At 40.4% G+C, this 19,963-nt stretch overlaps 1 protein-coding gene across 3 annotated transcripts in view; it reads right to left on the minus strand.

Annotated features, from left to right (window-relative positions):
* The window catches only part of PALLD (palladin, cytoskeletal associated protein), a 486,054-nt gene that overhangs the window by 74,457 nt on the left and 391,634 nt on the right, over positions 1-19,963 (minus strand). For all 3 annotated transcript variants that reach the window (XM_073606212.1, XM_073606220.1, XM_073606231.1), the window contains one exon: positions 6,479-7,171. In XM_073606212.1, coding sequence (XP_073462313.1) covers positions 6,479-7,171 — 693 coding nt within the window. The remainder of the gene's footprint in view (positions 1-6,478; positions 7,172-19,963) is intronic.

The raw sequence follows: 19,963 nt of genomic DNA on the forward strand, positions 1-19,963 counted from the left end.
AGAAAGAAAACTAATGTGGCCATTATATCTAAGAATTAGTAAGCTGTCATATAATAAATGTTTGCTTTTGGGTTTAATACTACTTGTTTCAACAGTCAACAGTGCTAGATGTGGATTGACAGTACACTGAAGTATACATCAAAGTTCCTTCCATCTAAAATGGTAACAATTCTCTGCTGACCTCTAGTAGTCCAGCTAAGGGCAATAGTTTTGTGGCTTAATCTACAACACTTTAATTGAAACAAGCTTCAAATCTGGGGTTGCCCTTGCCCATAAATCATGTGGAGCCCTTTCATTTCCAAAAGTTCCTTCACTGGCAGACTTTTGGTTTTGCATGCACCTATCATTTGTTAGTGGTGGCCACAGCCATTTTAAAAGCTGCCAAGTGTTTATATTAAAATTCAGTAGCAACTAATGATAGATATTGGGCTTGGGAGAAAAACTGATAATGCAGGTTTTTATTTATAATATTCAAAACTGAGCTATGTGGCCTACCCACCCACAATATCCTACCCGCTCTACCATCACATTTGTTATATAAATGGTTTATAGTGTTTTGGGGGTGACAAATATGTTAATGAATTATATGCTTCATACCATACTCTCAAATCTTTATTTAGTAATACTAGAAATTTAGCAGGAAACCATTCCAAGTCACTGATGGAAAAGTTGGATTTAACAAAACTAGTGCAACATCTATGTTACTTGAAACGTCAGGAGCGTCTAAGTTGCCCATAATACCTAGTTATTAGCAGCTCTCATGTTTTTCTAGGCCACAATAAATAAAAGCATATCTCTGTATTGTAGCTGTGGCCATTACATTCTCCAGTTTTCATAAATTGACAGTAATATGGTTTGGTTACATTTTTATTCGGGGATGTATATAAGAACTATGAGAACTATGGTTTTATTTAAGCAATAAGCTCAACATCCTTTTTTTTCGCTACAGGTATAGAAAATCCATCATATTTCTTAAATATTTCCATGGTTGACTTACTGCCATGGTTTTTAACTGAACAGTATAAAGAGATGGAAACAAAGTTCTACTGAAGATACTGCCCCAGAGAAAGCAGAAACACAAATCAGGTCACAGCTTGAAAATATTCAGTCTCTAAGATATCACATCCTGAGTAAAATGATAAAGAAAATACTGAAATGCTGAATAACTAAGTATAAAGTAAAAATACCAATTATACACTAAACTGACAATATTTCATAAAGAATTTCTTCTTCTCAGTTTCTGAAAAGTAGAGCGTTACGAGGATATCACAAAATTGCATGGCCCCCACCATAGGCAGCTGGAATTACAATAACGAAATCCAGATTGCACTCAATACACATTTGAAATTCCTTGCTGGTTACATACAGATGGATGATAGTTTCCAATTTTGTTTTAATCTTTTTCTAAAGCCATCCAAAATCAATATATTTTTATGAATTGCTATCAATAAAGCAAAGTTAGCTTTTAATATTTTAACTGTTTAACTTTTTTAAGAGTTACATTGTATACCTAAAACTTTAACACTGTTTCATTATATATTTTTTCTAAGTGGATACTGTGACTGCCAACCTCTTTAACCACCTGCTGACTGCACACAGTAAATATACTATGAGCGGGCCGCAGGCACAAGCACATGCATGTACTGTACGTGACTGGCCTTTTTCTGGGTTTGATTAGACACAGCTTGAGCTTTTGCAGCAGATTTCAGCTGAAACCTGCTGATCGACTGTATGCAATCACACAAAGAGTTCTTTTTTTACAAACACACAATACTCTGTGTACATAGGAACAGTGATCTGGCTGTTTCTTCTCCCTGAAAAGCAGGGAGAAAAACAGCCAGATTAGTAAAAACAACACACGTTACACTAGTTACACAAGGCACACAGTTAACCCCTTGATTTTCCCTAGATGTTAACCCCTTTCCAGTCAGTGTCGTTAGTACAGTGTCAGTGTACAATATTATCACTAATCACTGTATTAGTGACACTAGCGACATCAGTGTCAGTTAGTGACCCTCCCAGCCAGTGTCTGTTAATGCCAGATTGCCTGCCACCCTATGACAGTCCCACTATAAGTCGCTGATCAACGCTAGTGCAATATATAGTCTATAGTTGCGTAAATTCCAATATATATACCATTGTTTGTAGACACTAAAACTTTTGCACAAACCAATTAATATACACTTCTTGTTATTTTATTTTTTTTACCAAACATGTGGAACAGAATACATTTTGGCCTAAATTTATGAATTTTATTTTCTTATTTTTTTGATTGGATATTTTTTATAACAGAAAGTATAAAATAGCGTGTTTTTTTTTCAAAATTTTCGGCCTTTTTTCATTTGTATATTAAAAAAAAAAAAAACCCAGTAGTGATAAAATACCACCAAAAGAAAGCTTTATTTGTATGAAAAAAAAATTATAAAAATTTAATTTTGCATACAGTGTTGCATGACCGTGCAATTGCCAGTTAAAGTAGCACAGTGCTGAATAGCAAAGATTGCCCTGGTCACGAAGAGGGTAAAACCTTTCGGAGGTCAAGTGGGTAAATAAAAAGTCTCATAAAAGAAAAATTATCAGAAAAAGAGACCTTTATACTTTGGTTCACCTCAGGTAGACAACATGCATATATAGGGGCTGTGTTAATGGGCTTTTTATTCCATTAGCACTTCTTCTTTCCCTATAAATGGGAATGGCAAGGCAAAGACAGGCCGATGCAGCTTAGATCAGGTCAGAAGGAGGTCAACTTCAGGTCAGATGCACCTCAGTGAATGTTAAATGGTCACAGAAGACCCTCAAACTGATCTGAAATTTAAGCTACTGTAAATGCAACTGTACACAAGCTGCATTTCCCCATCAACACAAGGCACAAAGTCTTGTTGGCACAAAAAAAATGCTCAGCATTAACAATGGCATGTGCAAAGGAAAAGGATCAAGGCTTTCTGATTAATGTTATCTGACAGAAGTACTGTTTCTACTAATATACACTTTTTATGCTCCTATACTACACAGAAGGATGTATATAAACAATTTAACTGATAGGTATGGGCAAGAAGAACAGATTTTCGCCAATCAAGAGACAAAGCCAATTTTTCCTATCAAGAGACAAAGCCTTAAAGTGGACCTTCACCCTTTATATGAACTTCCCCCCTCTCCACCCCTCCTCCCATCCTCTTCACGAATCTGCATTTTTTTGTATAATTTACCTTCTTTTGGGAAAAAATGTGCGGCCCCTCCCCTCAATGCATGTCATTTGCCTAGATGAATGACATGCATAGTGCTCGCTAGGCCTCCTGTGATATAAACATTACATATCCCGGGAGGCCTTTAGTCATTCATTCTGAATTACTGTAGGAGGGGGGCAGGCCCAGCGGCATGTCATCACAAGGCCCCGCCGGCTGAACCTGGAAGAGCTGGCAGGTCTCTCAATGACGTCACAAGTAAGATGGCGGAGCGGGACTCAGCAGTGCCTGCTGACAGAAGGATGTCAATGGAACAACACTGCATCCGGTGGCTGGATGGCTAGGACAACAGGAGGTAAGCAGGGGCAAAGAAAAGTAAAATGGGGGGGCAGTAAGCTGAAGGTCCTCTTTAGGTCTTAGGTCCATAGATGGGTGGAATTTCCAGTGAAAAAATCTTAGAATAAGAATGCTCTAAGAAAGTTTTTTTATTTTTTTTTCTAATCTGGTTCACATTTTCAACCGTAATTAAAAGGAAATTCAAAGCAGCAGGACGGAAAAATGTTCTTGAATGAACAAATTTCTAACAGTGTATGTGGTTTTCATTCGGTAAAGTCCACTCATTTCAAAATCAATTGTTAAAAGCAAACAAAATCTTTTGAACATTCAAATTGTTTGAGAATATTTTCAGAATGTTCCTAAAAATGTTCTTTTAAAATTCTATCCATATTTGACCAGCTTTAGACAACCATATCATGTGACCTTAAAGTGATACTAAAGTGTCAATTTTTTTTGCTTAAAAATAACAAACATGTTATGCTTACCTGCACTGTACTGTTGGTTTTGCACAGAGAAGCCCAGATCCTCCTCTTCTCGGGTCCCTCTTCAGTGCTCCTAGCCCCTCCCTCCTGTTGAGTGCTCTCACAGCAAGCAGCTTGCTATGGGGGCACCCCAGCCAAGCCATAGCTTTGTTTGTCCATTCAGACACAGAGCCGTAGCCCGGCACCGCCCCCTCTCTCCTGATTGGCTCACTGACTTTGATTGACAGCAGCGGGAGCCAATGGCCCTTCACTGCTGTCTCAGCCAATGAGGATGGAGAGTCTTGGACAGCTAAGCCTCTCGTGCAACATCGCTGTATCGAGTCAATGCTCAGGTAAATATTAGGGGGGCTGCTGCACACAAAAGGATTTTTATCTTAAAGTGGATGTAAACCCACTGTCATCGTTTCTAATTTAATAACATAGGGCATATAGAAGGATATACATGCCTCCTGCAAGTATCCTTATCTGTCATAATTCACCCCTTTAGCTCAGTGGAGCACCGCAATATTCCTGAATATGTGGGCGGATCTTCTCTCCGGCGCACTGTGGGTGGAGTTGTGACGTCAGAGGACTCCTCTGCCCACGACTACACTCCCCTGGCCAGCCAGCATTGCGAGGATAAGCCTCACACCAGGGGTAACTAAAGTGCATGCACAGGAGTGGCAGAGCGCATTCTGTGAAGAAGCAGAGCGCGCTCATGGCCCCATGTCATTCCTGTGCATGTACTCCGCAGTCTACATAAGACGAAAGGAGGGGGGATGGGTATTACACATAATCCCTCTCTAAGGCTTGTGCATGAGATATGTAAATCACCTGTCACTCACAGCACAGGGAAGAACTGACTCTGCCTGTCCATTTTTATCTCACTGAAAAAAGATAAGAGGATTGCTCAGAGCTGGATTAACTCTTCGTGGCAAGACTTGGCACAGATGACATGAAGTCCTATACTGTTCAAGTTACAAGCCTTAATTTAAAAAAAAATGCATTAAGATAAAAAAAAAACTTCTGCCTTTACTTCACTTTAGGTAGCTTTAAGGGGAACAATGGGCTTGGAGGCAAGAAGGCATTTGCCAAGGCATTTGCCCATTGGGCCTGTCCAGATAAGTTATGTTTGGCTGGTGGTCCTGAGAATACTTCACCACTCAGAGATCGATCAGATGAAGAACCACAATCTGTGACACATGCTGGATATTATATAGGTACCTGCTCCTTGTTCAGACCTATGATCATAGCATCTGGCAGAGGGACATCTCAGATGTAAAGTGACCAAATGCTGAGAGCATCATGGCACACTTTGCATGTTACACTTTCTTTATTCAGAAAAAGTTACCTCTATCATGAAAGGGCCACTTGGCTACTTTGCCTCCCAGGCATATAAGCACTGAATTTAGTGTCAATGGAAGTGTTTGTGGAATTGGTCTATTAACTGTACTGTACTAGAGGGTTAGCTTTTTGTTAAAAACAATGAATAATACCACTTACAGCAATGGGACGCTTTATACAGTTTCTAAAGAACCTCTGTACAGTATACAAATACTATAAGGTCCAAGCACACAGTTTCAAATATATGTTTTCTAACAGTAGATCACTCTTGCAATGAGGTTGTAATGAAATATTCCTAACAGCCAATAGATTTAATTGTGCCAAGAGCTGGTCACGTTAAGTAATTTTTGATTACTTAGGCTGTGTGAGCAATACAGTCACAGCTGGAAGTCACTGTTCTTGTTAGAAGTTATTTCTCAAACTTTGGCAATCTCTGAAGTGTGACCTGGCAAACATGTTGTGATTCTAAGACAAGGTGGCAACATTTCAGATAGCAGCAATCTGTAACTTGAGAATGTATTTCTTGATTTTACAGTGTATTTAGTACAGTTCTGTAGTAACTAGTAATGATAATTATTGTCAGAGCTCAGCAGGAACTCAGAGGAATGCAGTTCCGGCTCCTCCAGCACTGAAAGTATATAATGGCAAGGGGTGCTGGAGGGTCTATTAATGCTGGCTGCTGTGGGATTTATTGTCGCTGGGAGGGATCTATTGTTGTGGGGGACTATTTTTGCTGGGGAGGTCTTATGTTGCTGGGAGGGTCGATTGTTTCTGGGAGGGATCTACTGTTGAGGGAGGGGTCTATTGTAGCTAGCTGCTGGAGGGTCTACTGATCCTGGCTGTTGGGAGATGTATTGTTGCTGGCTGGGGTCTATTGTTGTCGGGGTTGCTGGGTTGGGGTGGAACCAATGGATGGTGCTCTGAGGTGGGTAGGGGCAGAAACAAAGAGCAACTTGGAAGGGGGGAGTATCTGCACCTCTTCTCTGAGAAAAGAAAACCCTGATTGTTGTACATCTACAGTAAGTGAAGTACACTGCCAATACAGTTAATCTTCCTGTCTGCCTGCATCGCTATCTTCCTAGTATCATCTGTCTATCAAATCAAAGTGAACTGTAAAAACATCTACATAAACAAAGTGAAGGAAAATGTACTCACGGAGGCATAACACCTTTTGGTAGTCCAAGTTCGTTGAAAAAGACAGGTGATGGCTGCGATGGCAACATGGAACTGAGAAAGGCCGCAGGGCTATGGCTGGAGTTAGAGCCTCTGGTTGTTGGAGACTGAGACGGACTGTATGAAGGAGAAGGTCCAGATCCAGGAAGTGGTGGAGGAGGTGGAGGAAGAGGAAATGGATCCTGGGAGGAATAGTTTGCAGTTGGACTCATCACAGGAGGTGGAGGAGGAGGTGGAGATGAGGAGGTTGGCGACCAAAACTGTTCACCTTCAGGGGAGAATGGCTGGGAGAAAGGTTGCACAGGAACCCTGGTAAACTGATTCTGAGGTGTTGGGGGTGATATTGGGGATGGGATGCTGGAGGTAGAGGAACCCGAAGATGGTGTAATGCAGCCTGGTGCATTGCTCATGTTCTGGGCAGCAATAAACTGTTTAGGCCGAGCATAGTTGAAGGAGCTTGCTGACTGCATGGCAGGAGAACTGTGAGAGTTGAGAACACTCATTTGCACTGGTGGGGTGATAAGCTGACTGGCCTCCAGTTCCTGGAAGGAAGGTGGAGGCGGGAAGGATGGTGAGGGTGGTGTGCTTTGCTGATGACTGGCTTGTTGCTTCCAAGTAGCAGATTCCTTCTCTTGACGTATCTGATTTTGTAGTTGCAGCAGTGTCTGAGAATCCCTGGACAAGAGCGAGATAAAAAAAAAAAGAAAAATTATGAACAGGGAAATGGTATGCATGGCATCTGAGCAGTGTGTTCAACAGAAACTACAGAAAGAATGCTGCAGTGCATTTCTAACAACAGCTTTAAGTAAGAAAGAGTTCTAAAGAAAATAAACTTACAAATGTTCAGAGGATGTAATGGCTGGTGTCCTCTTTTGTAATAGACATTAGGAGGCTATTCCCTTTGCAAGGGAATTTTTCCCAGATCTTAATGAATGTGGTGAACTTTCACTTTACAAAGAATACTCAATCATGTGCAAGGAAATTTAAAACAAAAGCATTTTGGTTTGCACGTGATTGGATGATGTAGCAGAGCTTCACCTCATTTACTGAACTCTATGGAAAATTATCTCGCAGAGTGCAACTTCCCTTGCGAAGTGATCAGTCTATTTGCTTTTAGTAAAACAACCCCTAGATGTCCAACCCCGAATGTGTCACATTTCTGACAATTGCACTCAGATTACACTGAAGATAAAACATATTAAGAGTAGAAATGACTGGGAGCACAATAATACACACAAGAAATGTACTTTTTGTGGGACTTTCTGATCATTTTTAGATTCATTATTGCCTGATTAAACTGCAGGGCCCTTGTAGTTGGATAAGATGATCAGCAAGGCACAAACATTGTGCATCACTGTTAAGCAGGAAAAACTAATGAGTACAGGTAATTAGTGATTATAGATTTCCCATGAACCTATAGACCGGTCTTTCTAAACCCTTTTACCCCAGAGGAACCCCCCAAATATTTTCCAGGTCTCTTAAAATAGTCACTAAAACCAATTTTTTGTAAATGAATGGCAAAAATGGCCCTTAATAAACACTTATTTATTTAAGTATTCATTTATTACAGGTACTTATATAGCGCTGGCAATTTACGTAGCACTTTATATGAATACTGTATATTCACATCAGTCCCTGCCCTCAAGGAGCTTACAATCTACAGCCCTTAACTCATATTCGTACATACATATACTAGGGCCAATGTCTGACAGGAGCCAATTAACCTACCAGCATGTGTTTAGAGTGCGGGAGGGAGGAAACCAGAGTACTCAGCGTAAACCCACATAGGCACAGGGAGAACATGCAGTCTCTGTGTAAGTAGTGTCGTGGTTGGAATTCAAACCGATGACCCTAGTGCTGCTAGTAGGAAGAATGTAACCTTACAGCGGTGGTCAAAATGACACCCTTACAGACAACTGCAAAAAGATTATTGATTTCATACTGCTGGCTTTGCCAAGTGGCATTGGTCCTGGAACTATGCAGGCACCATCAAATAGCAGGTCAGTCCTCCACAGCTCAAAGAACCCTATCAGCCTGTGGAAAAACCCAAGGGTTCTGTGATACCTTGTTACAGAACGGCTGCTAGAGAATTACAAACCAGTCAAGGAAACACATATTTAAAGGTAAAAAAAAATGTCAAATTTATTTTATAGGCAAAATGTAGTGTGCACTGTTTCCATTAATATTCAATCGGCACATAGTGGTCGTACGTTTAGTTTTTTTTTTTTTTTTTATGCTTAATGTCTTACTGTGACACTTGAATGTACTATGTTTTTTTTTTGTAGCACCTTCTGTATACAGTACTTGATCTGATACAATGGGACTGTTATATTTTGACTCTCGGGTTTCCTTTTCTTTTTTCTGGATCTATCTGTGTACTTGTATTTTTTTTTTTTTGAAATCTATAAAAATAAAATTATTTAAAAAAAATATTAAATCAGCAATCATCTTTCATTGTTCGGATTGCTTCAAGTTGCTTAAAGAATATGTAAACCCAACATTTCATATTCCTGATATGTGCCTGCTGTACCATGTGCTTGTAAAAAGTATTCTGTTCTCTTTGTATTGCTGCCTTTGTGTGAAATCCCTGGTGTTCCTGCCAGTAACCCTGTTTTCCTATCAACAACTGACCACAATAGGCAAAAGAGCACAGCGTGGTCAGTTTTCTGGCTGTGCTGAGAACTCAGTCTGGTCTCCTCCAATGATCACACTTGCCCTGACACGCCCCCCCAAGCACAACCAGTCACTGAGAAGTTTAGAGTGCTGCTGTTTCTCCTCCCCCAGCTCTCACAAATGTTTTGCCTTTCATTTCTTTTTAAACTGAATGGGTTATTTTACAAGGTGGGGGTTTATATATACTTTAACAATGAAATCGAATTGGTTGCTATCATTTAGAGCACTCCGGACATCTGCTCATTGATTTATCTTACAAATAACCCTAATACATTTTTTACATCTGACAAATCCTATCATTGCACAATGTACCTGCATGCTCATTGGTTATCACTAATTAATCATTAAGGTTTTTGTTTTATAATTTGTCAACTACATATTTAAAAAACACATATAAATGAAATCAGCAATATTACTTTACATATAGAATTATGTTCTAATACACATACTGTATCTAGAAATGAAACCTCACATTGTATGCAAGGTTTAATTAAAGTGGTTTTAAAGCCTAAACATGTTTTACCTTCATGCATTCCTTGCATGAAGGTAAAAAATGCTTAGGTATCAGTATCTCCACTCACCCCCCCCTTTTCACTTACCTGAGCCCTCCTTCGATCCAGCGCTGTGCACATCTGCAGCTCTTCTCTCCCCTCACTCCAGGTCTCGCTGGCTTTACTAGAGCCATTGGCTCCAGTGCTGTCAATCAAAGCCAGTGACGAGGGAGCAGGGGCAGGGCTGAGTCCCACTGTCTGTGTCAACTGACGCAGCAGTGGGGCTCGGGAGCAAGTACACACGAGTGCTCCCACGGGCACCTTTGCAATCACTTTTTTTTTTTACATTTTCACAGCTGAAAAAATAAAACACTGTAGCCAACTATTTCTTAAATCAAAGCTTTGATTTCTCTCTTCAGCTGATATGCTGACTTTTCATAACATTTGGTTAGAGTTTGCCTTATTTAGTTCTTTCAAGCCTGCTACATGTTCAGAAAGTAGATTATGCAGAGAAAAGGGATGTAGAGGAAACAGAATGTTGCCTTATTTGTACAGAGGGCAATGTAAGCAGAAAGCTGGCAAGTAAAGGAAGCTACAGTCATGGGCGGGCCCTCTGACCCCCGGAACAGCTTCACCCCTACAGTTACACCCAATGTGACGCTATATTAAAATTTTCCTCATTTTATTTTTACTTCTTGGTGTTAAAGCCATACACACCTTCATAGAAACGGTGCATAATTTACTATCCTGGTTGAATGACCCTTATACATTAAAGGACACAAAATAAATGTTTTTTATATTGAAAGCAGATAAAATATAAAAAATTTTACAACAATCAGGAAAATTCCCTAGATTACTCCTTAGGTCTTCTGGGATAACAGGAACGTGTCTCTTTGACAACATAAACCAGCTGCCAGCTAGGCGATAACATTACTGAAAGCAAGGCTACAAATATCAATCATGACCAGGTTCATCCCACAGACACTGCTCTATGCATGATAGAAGGCTTATTTATCAACGCTATACTCATGGTGATGGAAATATACAAAGCATTGCACTGAAAGACTCCAACAGCATTGGTTTTGTATTTTTTTATATTACTTGTTTAAAAATTGTAAAGTGATTGATTTGATACGTAGACACACCTTTGTACCAGTTAAAAAAAAAATTATCTGAGAATTGTAAAAGTGAGCTATAATACAAAGCCAGATTGGTATGGCAACAAATTCATTGGCTGAGGTAGGCTTCCGTAAGGCCAGAAAGTATAAAACTTCTCCACAGTCCTCATAAATAGCTACACCTATGGCTTCAACTTTTAAGAAAACATAATATGCGCCTGAAATTTTGTATCAAAATTATATAAAAGAAGAAGTAGGGTAGACACTGGCCTCTTCTCTTGCCATGACGAAGGCTATAGCATATTTTGGAAAGGCCATAATAAAAAGTAGTTGTAAACCCTTATATATATATATATATATATATATATATATATATAGTGAAGTGACTGGCCTCAGGTGATTCACAGAGATGAAACTCATTGTCCGACATAGGTTGTACCTGTTTATCTGCAGCACTCTCTTCTCTACAGCTGTTCAAAGTCCAGAATTTACACAGCTTGTGTGAGCTTTCTGAAAGCAGGGGGAGGGGAGCAGCAGTTTCACTCTGAATGTTGCATTCCATGTTAAAGGAAACATGTACACAGGGCCGGTGCTACCATTAGGCAAACTGCTGCCTACTCTTTTCTCTCTGCATCAGCAGGCAGCCGCCGCTTCGTTTGCACATGGTGTTAGAGGTGCAGTAGCGGTGGAGGCCTGTGTCTGTGTCTCAACTCTCGAATGAATGGAAGCAAGCAAACATTCATTGATGGGCACAGGTAGGCTGCATTGATAGGCACTGGTAGGCTGCATTGATGGGTGCTGGTAGGCTGCATTTGGTGGGCGCTGATGAGGCTGCATTTGATGGGCGCTGATGAGGCTGCATTTGATGGGTACTGGTGAGGCTGCATTTGATGGGCGTGGTGAGGCTGCATTTGATGGGCGCTGGTGGGCTGCATTTTAGGGGACACTTCATTAAAAAGGTGGGGTATACATGGGCAGGGCAAAGGGGGTGGAGTCAGGATTGGAGCCAGGGGAGGGGGCGGCAAAATGAGTTCTCGCCTAGGGTGTCAAAAATCCTTGCACCAGCCCTGCATGTACAAAGAGGAATATGTAGGTTAAATTGTCTTCTAAAAATTCTAGTTCCCTGACTGCCATGCCAGCTGACTTGCTTAAATACTTTCCTAGTTGCTGGCCTGAGAGTACTGTATCAAGTTAAATAGTACAACAAAGTATCTTACAGAAACATATCAAAGGCATGTTCAGTGAATTTTACAAGGATAACTTAGTACGGCTTATAATGGTACAGTGCAGTGATCTCCAAACTGTGGCTTGTGGGCCAGATGTGGCCCTTTGCTTGCCTTTATTGGCCTTTGGGGCACTATTCCTCTGACTGAAACAAAGCACTTTTGCTCCCATTGACACCAATGATGGGGCACTGTTCCTTCCACTGACACCAACAATGGGGCTCTATTCCTTCCACTGATTTCAATATATTGTCAATTAGGTAATAATTTTAAGATGTAGTACTGCATTGTGTTCAAGGGGTACCAGTAAAATCCAGAAATCACAGACACACATTTTTTGGTTAAATTTTTCTGAATGTGGTACCATATTTACATTATATCTATAGACTGGCATTGAATTGATATATATATATATATATATATATATATATATATATATATATATATATATATATATATTGTCAATATTCCCCTCACCAATACCAATGATGGGACACTATTCCTCCTACTACTGACCACAGGTGTAATTTTCATAATCCTTCTGACAACTAAGCCAAGGCATTATCTACTCCAGGGCATTTTCTACTCCCACTGGCCACAATCCGGCCCCCCTAAAGTCTGAAAGCCAGTAATCTGGCCCTTATGCAGGCCATACATGGGTCGAATTCTGAACTAATTTTTTTTTCAAAAATCTGAAATTTTGTGCGGTTTGTGATCCGATGGTGCCACCATTGATTTCGAAATTCGACCATCCAAGCCTACAATTTCACCTCATGTTGCTACAGAAAATAATTTTCTTGGCCAGAAATCTTCTTTTCTTTCCTGGAATTTTCTTTTCTTGCGCTCATGTGCAATACTTTTTTGATTATGTTTCTCGCACGATTCTCCCATCATTGATTAGAAAATTGTTTGTTTTTCAAAAAATTTCCAACATGCCCGATCACTCAAATTCGATGGCCGCACGAAAACTGCCCGTTGCTGTAGCCCACTAATTATATGAAATTCAAACGAAAATTCTCAGCTACGATTTTTGAAAGGAAATGTACTTGGAATTCGACTCATGTATGGCGTGCATTCATTTTGAAAGTTTGGAGACCCCTGGTATAGCGTGTAAGAAACACATTGCTGAAAACTGCTGTGTCCAAGGCTATACATCACTACTATAACGAACAGTATTCTATTCCTCTCAGTATAGCTTTTCTTTAGCATTAGGCTGTCATGTAAGTTGTCTGTTTGCCCTATAACTATCACGCAGACATTTGTGAGCAGGGACCAGAGCTTGTGAAGCACAGCAGTGCCTAAAAAGGCAGTCTTGTTTCTAATTTGCTTTGTGACAGCTGATGGTTTTATCATTAGAGGAACAAGCAGCTGAACTGATGCCAGTTTTCCTTTTTTCTCAGTTTATCTGAACAGAGGAAATTAGGTTAATGTCTGTTTAAAAGGAATCAGCTGTTCAATTGTGAGACGACAGAAATGATTCAGACCTTCTCACAGCTGATAGTGACAATTCACCAACACATATCAAACAGTCCACCATTTGTCAGCCAGCCATAAGCTGTTAGGCCTCCTTCACATTGGCAATGACATACATGTGTTTTTATGCATTCACATGTACTTTATGATATTTCTACAGGTATAAGAATGCATGTAGTGATTTTACATGCATTTACTTGGAATTTAGGTGCATTCAGTTTAGCTGCATTTTGAAAAAACTGTATTCCGTGCGTCCAGGGGCAGATTAGATACTCTGAACGCATCTACACACATGGAATTAAACGCAGAAGAACTTGTTCTTGGAATTGTACAGTTTGTTATTTCTTCCCAGATCATTCCCCTTTGTTTAAGTATATCAAACACAGGAGGCTAGCATGAATGTCACCTTATTGGCACCATGTGCTCAGATCAGAAATAACTATTTTACACAAGTACAAAACATTTACAGATAATGTAAAAGTTGTCATCTTTGTAACTTAGCTTTCATACAAAATACCTGTTTTGGGGCTCATTCAAATAGATGCTGAGACCCGTTCTCTGTGCTTAGTGCTTTTTACTGTGTGCAAGCAGCCCATAGAAATGGAAGCAGATGCAATGGTTGCATTGTCACAGTCGCATGTCAAAATTTAACATGTAGGCAAGAGCGGATGTGCGCAGTGTCTGTAGGCATGTAGGCATGCACAGTGTCTGCGTTCGGACCCGTGCACCCCCTCCTGCCCACATGTCAAATTTTAACATGCGTCTGGGTCTCATCGCCCGTGTGAATGAGCCCTAAAGAATAAAAGATGTTTCAAATAAAATGGAGAACAAAAAAGCTTGTGGACTGTGCCATCTTCAAAGTGCTAACCAGGGCTCAAAAACAGAGGAAAATCAACAAAGCAGGAAAAGTCCCAAGAGCGTGGCTGCAGCACTTATACGAAAGATCAATATAAAATGGTCCAGTTTGTCCAGTTTGGAGACAGGAAGTCTTACCCTGGGTCAGAAGTGCCCCAGCCTGTAGCCAAGAGACAGAAGGTCTTACCCAGGGGTCAGAGGTGCCCCAGCCAGCAGCCAGGAGGTCTTATCCAGGGGTCAGAGGAGCCCCAGCCAGGAAACAGGAGGTCTCAGTCCAGGAGTCAGAAAGAGGTTGAAAGACAAAAGAAAACAGGTATCACACTATGGAGCCCTGTTTCTTCTCTATGAGGATACACTGAAGGAGACCTCACAGCTGGAGCGGTGGACCTTGATGACCCATACACATCTTACTGGTGCCTACCATTACATGCCTACTACTCCTGCAGGGGTGCAGGGAGCTGGTGAGTGGGGATCTTTGAGGGGGAGCACCGCAAGTCACTGGATTTGATCAGCTGTTTTCACGAAAGTCACCGATTACAGACGTTTTCACTTCCTGCCATTGGACTTTATTATATTTTTTACACTATATATATATTCTTTTCATTAAAAAATTTTTCCACTAAGTTGTTCATTAATTTTCATTACTTTTCCATCAGTTTATATTATCTAATGTGCAACACTACACTATATGTCTAATGTTGGGACTATTCAAATTCACCTTTTTGCTTATAAGCACATTTGGACACATTTGGGGATCAATATAAGTTCGTACCGTGGTGTTTTATTTAACTTTATTTTGTTTGGCTGTCACTATTGATTTTTTATCAATTGTCACCTATTTAATTTGTGTTGATTAATCACATGGTGTACACCTGCATGTAGGCATGAGACTGATCTGCTAGCACAGTCCACTCAGGTAACGGTGGACATTTAGATCCACTACCTAATGAGGGATAAAGGTGTGTATTTATTATTATATAGTTCCTGGTTTCTTTTGAGGTTCATTAAATTATAAATCAAGGTACCCTGATAAGGTAGCGCCATCCACCCCTAATCAATTCCTTTCATTATTTAACTCACTCCTTCGGGGGTAAGTGCAAGGGGGGGCTGCAAGCCTCTAGGTCCGTGAGCGCGGGAACCCCTCTCTAAGTTTTCTGAATCGGTTGTGAACTTTGCGGCATACCCACTAAAATTTTTTAGTGAAGAACAAATTGTGTATACCATAGACATAGACACTATGTGCTGCTCCCCCCCAGTCACATTTGTTGGCAAACCCCTGCTGTGAAAATGATGTTTATCATGCATGGTGTGAATAGGCCCTAAAGTAGAAGTCAGAACCCCTTATACTGTATATTCTCTTCATTGTGCTGAATAAGCATAGCTGCAGCATCAGCATGTATGAAAAACATATTTTAAACATAATTTGTGCCTCAGCTCTGCCTACCTACTTTATAAAAGCAGCCTCCCTCTCGACCTCTTACAGGAGACAGCAACTGTGCCTCTGCCCCTTGAGCAGATTGATAAGCTGCTTTCTGCAATCCAAGGAACCATTCAGATGCAGAGACATTGTTGGGAAGGAACAGGAAGCATATCACTCCCCAAATGCAGGAGCTCAGATGCCAGTATGGCAATCCATCAGTCAGAGTATTTGCTCAGCGCCAGCCACAGTAGCACCCCTAAGTGGTGTTAAAGCACACAAAGGTCTGAATGGGCCCTAAAGGAGTAGACAATGTGCCCTCAACATAGGCAACAAAGTGAAGCTATGATCACTTCAGATCTAGTTATGTAAAAGGCAAAATCCATTTTTTTTTTCTTGGATACTAAAATTTAACATAGCCTCCTTACTCACTAAGTTGAGTAAGTAGTCACTTGGCTAATTAAACAATTCTCCACTTCTTAACTAAACCACCCCCATTCTATATAAAGAATTATAACATTTATAGCATTTTATAATTAGAGCAAAGGGGTTTACAGCTGAACTTCAGGTCCCCAGCATGTAATGGAAGAACAGGTTTATTTTAGTTAATAATAAAGTTTTATAATGGCCCTTCCAGAATTACAACCAGATACACATACTGGACCAATGCAATGTTTGACATGTGAGCTTGGGGAAAATATTTGTTTTATTGCTTTCCCAGCCACCAAGAAACAGAGCCACTTCTGAACATGGTTCTACGGGACTATAATGACTCATCTGGGGCAGAACCACAACACAGAAGACGGATATACAGGGGCTGCTAGAAACTGTTACAATGAATTCTCATTGCCGGGAATCTTTCCTACTTGTATCAGCATATTATTTTGATTTAACTTTCCAGATGTGGACTCATGCAGCTGATTTATCACTACGTATTACTCTGTATTTTCCATTTTGAAAATACTTGTTAATTTTCCCATTCAGTAACAAAGCTCTGGGGCATAGCCTGTGGTTTCTGTGGAGGGTAAAAATGCTTCTGTATGTGAAATATTTTGCATGGGAATAATATCTAAAAATAAAGAGAACACTACATGGGATATACTGGAGTCACTGTAGGATTCCTGGTGACGCAATGAACCGATTTCCATTATACAACTAAAAATAACAGGGCCCCAGTACAAATGTGAAATTGGGCTGCCCCTCATATATTTTCTATATACTAATACCTTCTTGACTCTTCTGTTTATCCCAAGAGGCAAGAATGCTTTAAGGGATATGGTAATGCTGTGTAAATACAAGAGGCATGTGTATCCTTGGTGTCCTTTGTGTATTTCTATCTGGCATGAAATATTGCCTCTGGACAGAAGCTTCCTGTAATAAAGACCGGTCGCAGCTGCTATGTCTCCTTGTGCAGGTTGATTGGTCTTGTATCCTCCTTCCTCTGTAATGTGTGAGCCCGCAAGGGGAGTGGACCTGATGGAAACTAGAGTCACTGAATCCCCATCAGACTCTGCCCACCGAGCTTCAAAAGTCCTCAATGCTGGGCGGTCCATATGGGCCCTCTCGTCTTAGTGCTGCTTCACACATGGTGCCACGGTAAAAATGTATGTACCTGTTTACAACAGGAACAGGAATCTGTCACAGCACCAACATTTGTCACATTGAGGCATGATGGAATTCTAAAGAGTGTCGTAGACGCTCTTTATGAATTCCCCTGATTATATATAGCACAGTGATGATGTCACCACTACTTTTACAAGGTAATAAATATGTTTGCAAAGGCATTTGGTGTACACAGAGGGGATTTATATGCTGTGTAGCTGCTTGGGCATTAAAATTAAAGTTTTTGTGCCTGGGGTTTAGTATATGAGGATCCTAATAAACTTCTTTTATTCTTATTTTTTCCTACTTAAAAGATGAAGAAAGTGTTTCTCATGCACACTCAGATGAGGTATTCAGACTTTTAACTTCTTTGGTCCTAGAAACTGGAGTGCTCATAGTGTATCGTATGCTTGTACTTTATACTCTGAACACATATTTTCCCCCAAACAGGGATCACATAGAAATATCTGACAAGTAAAGTGGATGATCATATTATTTGTATATTCTCATCTAGCTCCAGGACAGAGTGAAGTCCTATAGACTGGCCAACAAATACGGTAGCAAGTGCTGAGAATTATCAGAAAAAAAACAATACACATTTTTTAAGCTGGCCCAATATAGAAGGAAACCAGCCAAATTGGCACTCCTTCCTGTCCTCATGCTGCTCACTCTGCTGTAAAAAGGGGCAGCCACAGAATAAAGAAACAAATGTAAATCGGAGCAACATTCTGAAAATGCTTTTTCTTCTTGTCTTCAGTGGCTAGCCTTCACTTTAGAACATATTCTGGGGAACTGCTAAAGGGTGTAGTAGACACCCTTTAGAATTCTGTTGGGTTGGTATATGAATTCTGTCAGGTCAAGAGTCAGGTACATAAATCTGCTGATGCCATGTCAATACTGGATACTTCCTCCTCAGTGACTCCCTTCCTAACTCCTTGACCTCTCAGACATCACACTACCAGGCACATAGCCTGATGAATGACATTTGATGGCAGCGGATGGATTCATAGCCACTGTTCAGTCCAAAAGTGGTTTTGGAATCAGTGGTAATTCTTTTAGAATGTGTCGCAGCCATAGTGAAAGATTATAAAAGTGGCACCGGTAGTAAAACCTACCTGAATCTGGTGCATGTGTCAGTATCTGTACTGAAGCCTTGGCAAGCCACCTGAACCATTTCTAATGTATAATCTGCACTGGCATCATTCTGATTTTTATTGTCTCTTAGACTGAATGAAAACCTCTCATCAAAATTATAAAGCAAAGGTAGGAATCTCTCCTTCCTAAAAAAAAAGAGTACCGTATTTAGAATAGAATTGGGAAATGAGAAAACGTCATAGGTACAATTGGAGAAGCTGTCCATTATAGCACTTATACCTATCAAAAGCATATACAAGACCAGCATAGGCATACCACAACCAAAACTTTACAACTCCTATAACATTAGTAAAATAGGGCAAGTTAATCAGTATTTACTACTGTAAGTAAACATTATAGATGAAAAAAACTAGAGAAGAATAAAGGCAAGTATTTATGTATTCCTCCTTGTGAATAAAGAGAAAAAGGACTTCTGTCACCATTAGATTTCAGTAAGGCCAGAATAGTAGAAGTGGTAGCTCAATGGTTGCTTCTGTGTATGTGGCCACTGAAACCTACCTCTATCATTCCCTGTAAAAAAAATCTAATATGCCATTCAGATTTTTCTTTGCAGCTAGTTCAGCGTGCATATTGCCAACTTTATTTTAAAATATTCTAATTACAGTATTTTAAAAACTCCCTAAAAACCAGTTAACCCACCAAACTGTCAGCACACCTTGGCCCACCACCACCAGCCTCTGTGGAAATAAATCTTCTAGGACTCATCAATGATTTGATCTCCACTACTTCCGCAAGATCTATGCTTCATACCCTATGGGGGAGATTTACTAAAACTGGTGCACACAGAATCTGGTGCAACTGTCTCTAGTAGCGAATCAGCTTCTAGGTTTTATTGCTTAACCCAACAAGTCAGAAACTGATTGGTTACTATTCACATCTGCACCAGATTTTGTATGCACCAGTTTTAGCAGATTTCCCCTAATGCTTCTTTGTTTGAAAAGCCATTCTGCTTAAGTGGAGAGACCCCAACCCCTCATCTAGTAGCGCCTGCATTAGTTTAGTCATAAACTGTTTTACCTAAGATTAAGCCTATACACCAGGCTAGAGCCTGTCCTGCTAAGTTTTTGAAAATCTGGGGTCCCTAGCTAAACCAGTCAGATTTGATTTCCGTCATTGGCTCATCATAGACCCAGTATGTGAATCTTGTGTGAACCACTAGCCTCATGGTCTGATCTGGGAGACCTCCATGGAGGAGATGAGAATAGAGATGAGAATAGAAATTGCTGTGTCTAGGAACTTGTATGTGTGAATGTGTAATTCCTCCCCCCTCATATTTCACTACTGAACACCTATGTGGATGTGCGGCATCAGGGATTCCCCCCGCTCTCTCCCCCCATCTTTCTGTTAGGCTTGTCTCACAAGGGCAGCAGTCTCTGAGCGGCGATCTGCAGAGAATCACTTTTCAGATTGTGGTTCAGGTGTTGACGAGGCAATAGTGCCTCTACCCGAATCCCAACATG

The sequence above is a fragment of the Aquarana catesbeiana genome, linkage group LG01 (genome assembly GCF_042186555.1).
Source record: "Aquarana catesbeiana isolate 2022-GZ linkage group LG01, ASM4218655v1, whole genome shotgun sequence".
Lineage (NCBI taxonomy): Eukaryota > Metazoa > Chordata > Amphibia > Anura > Ranidae > Aquarana > Aquarana catesbeiana.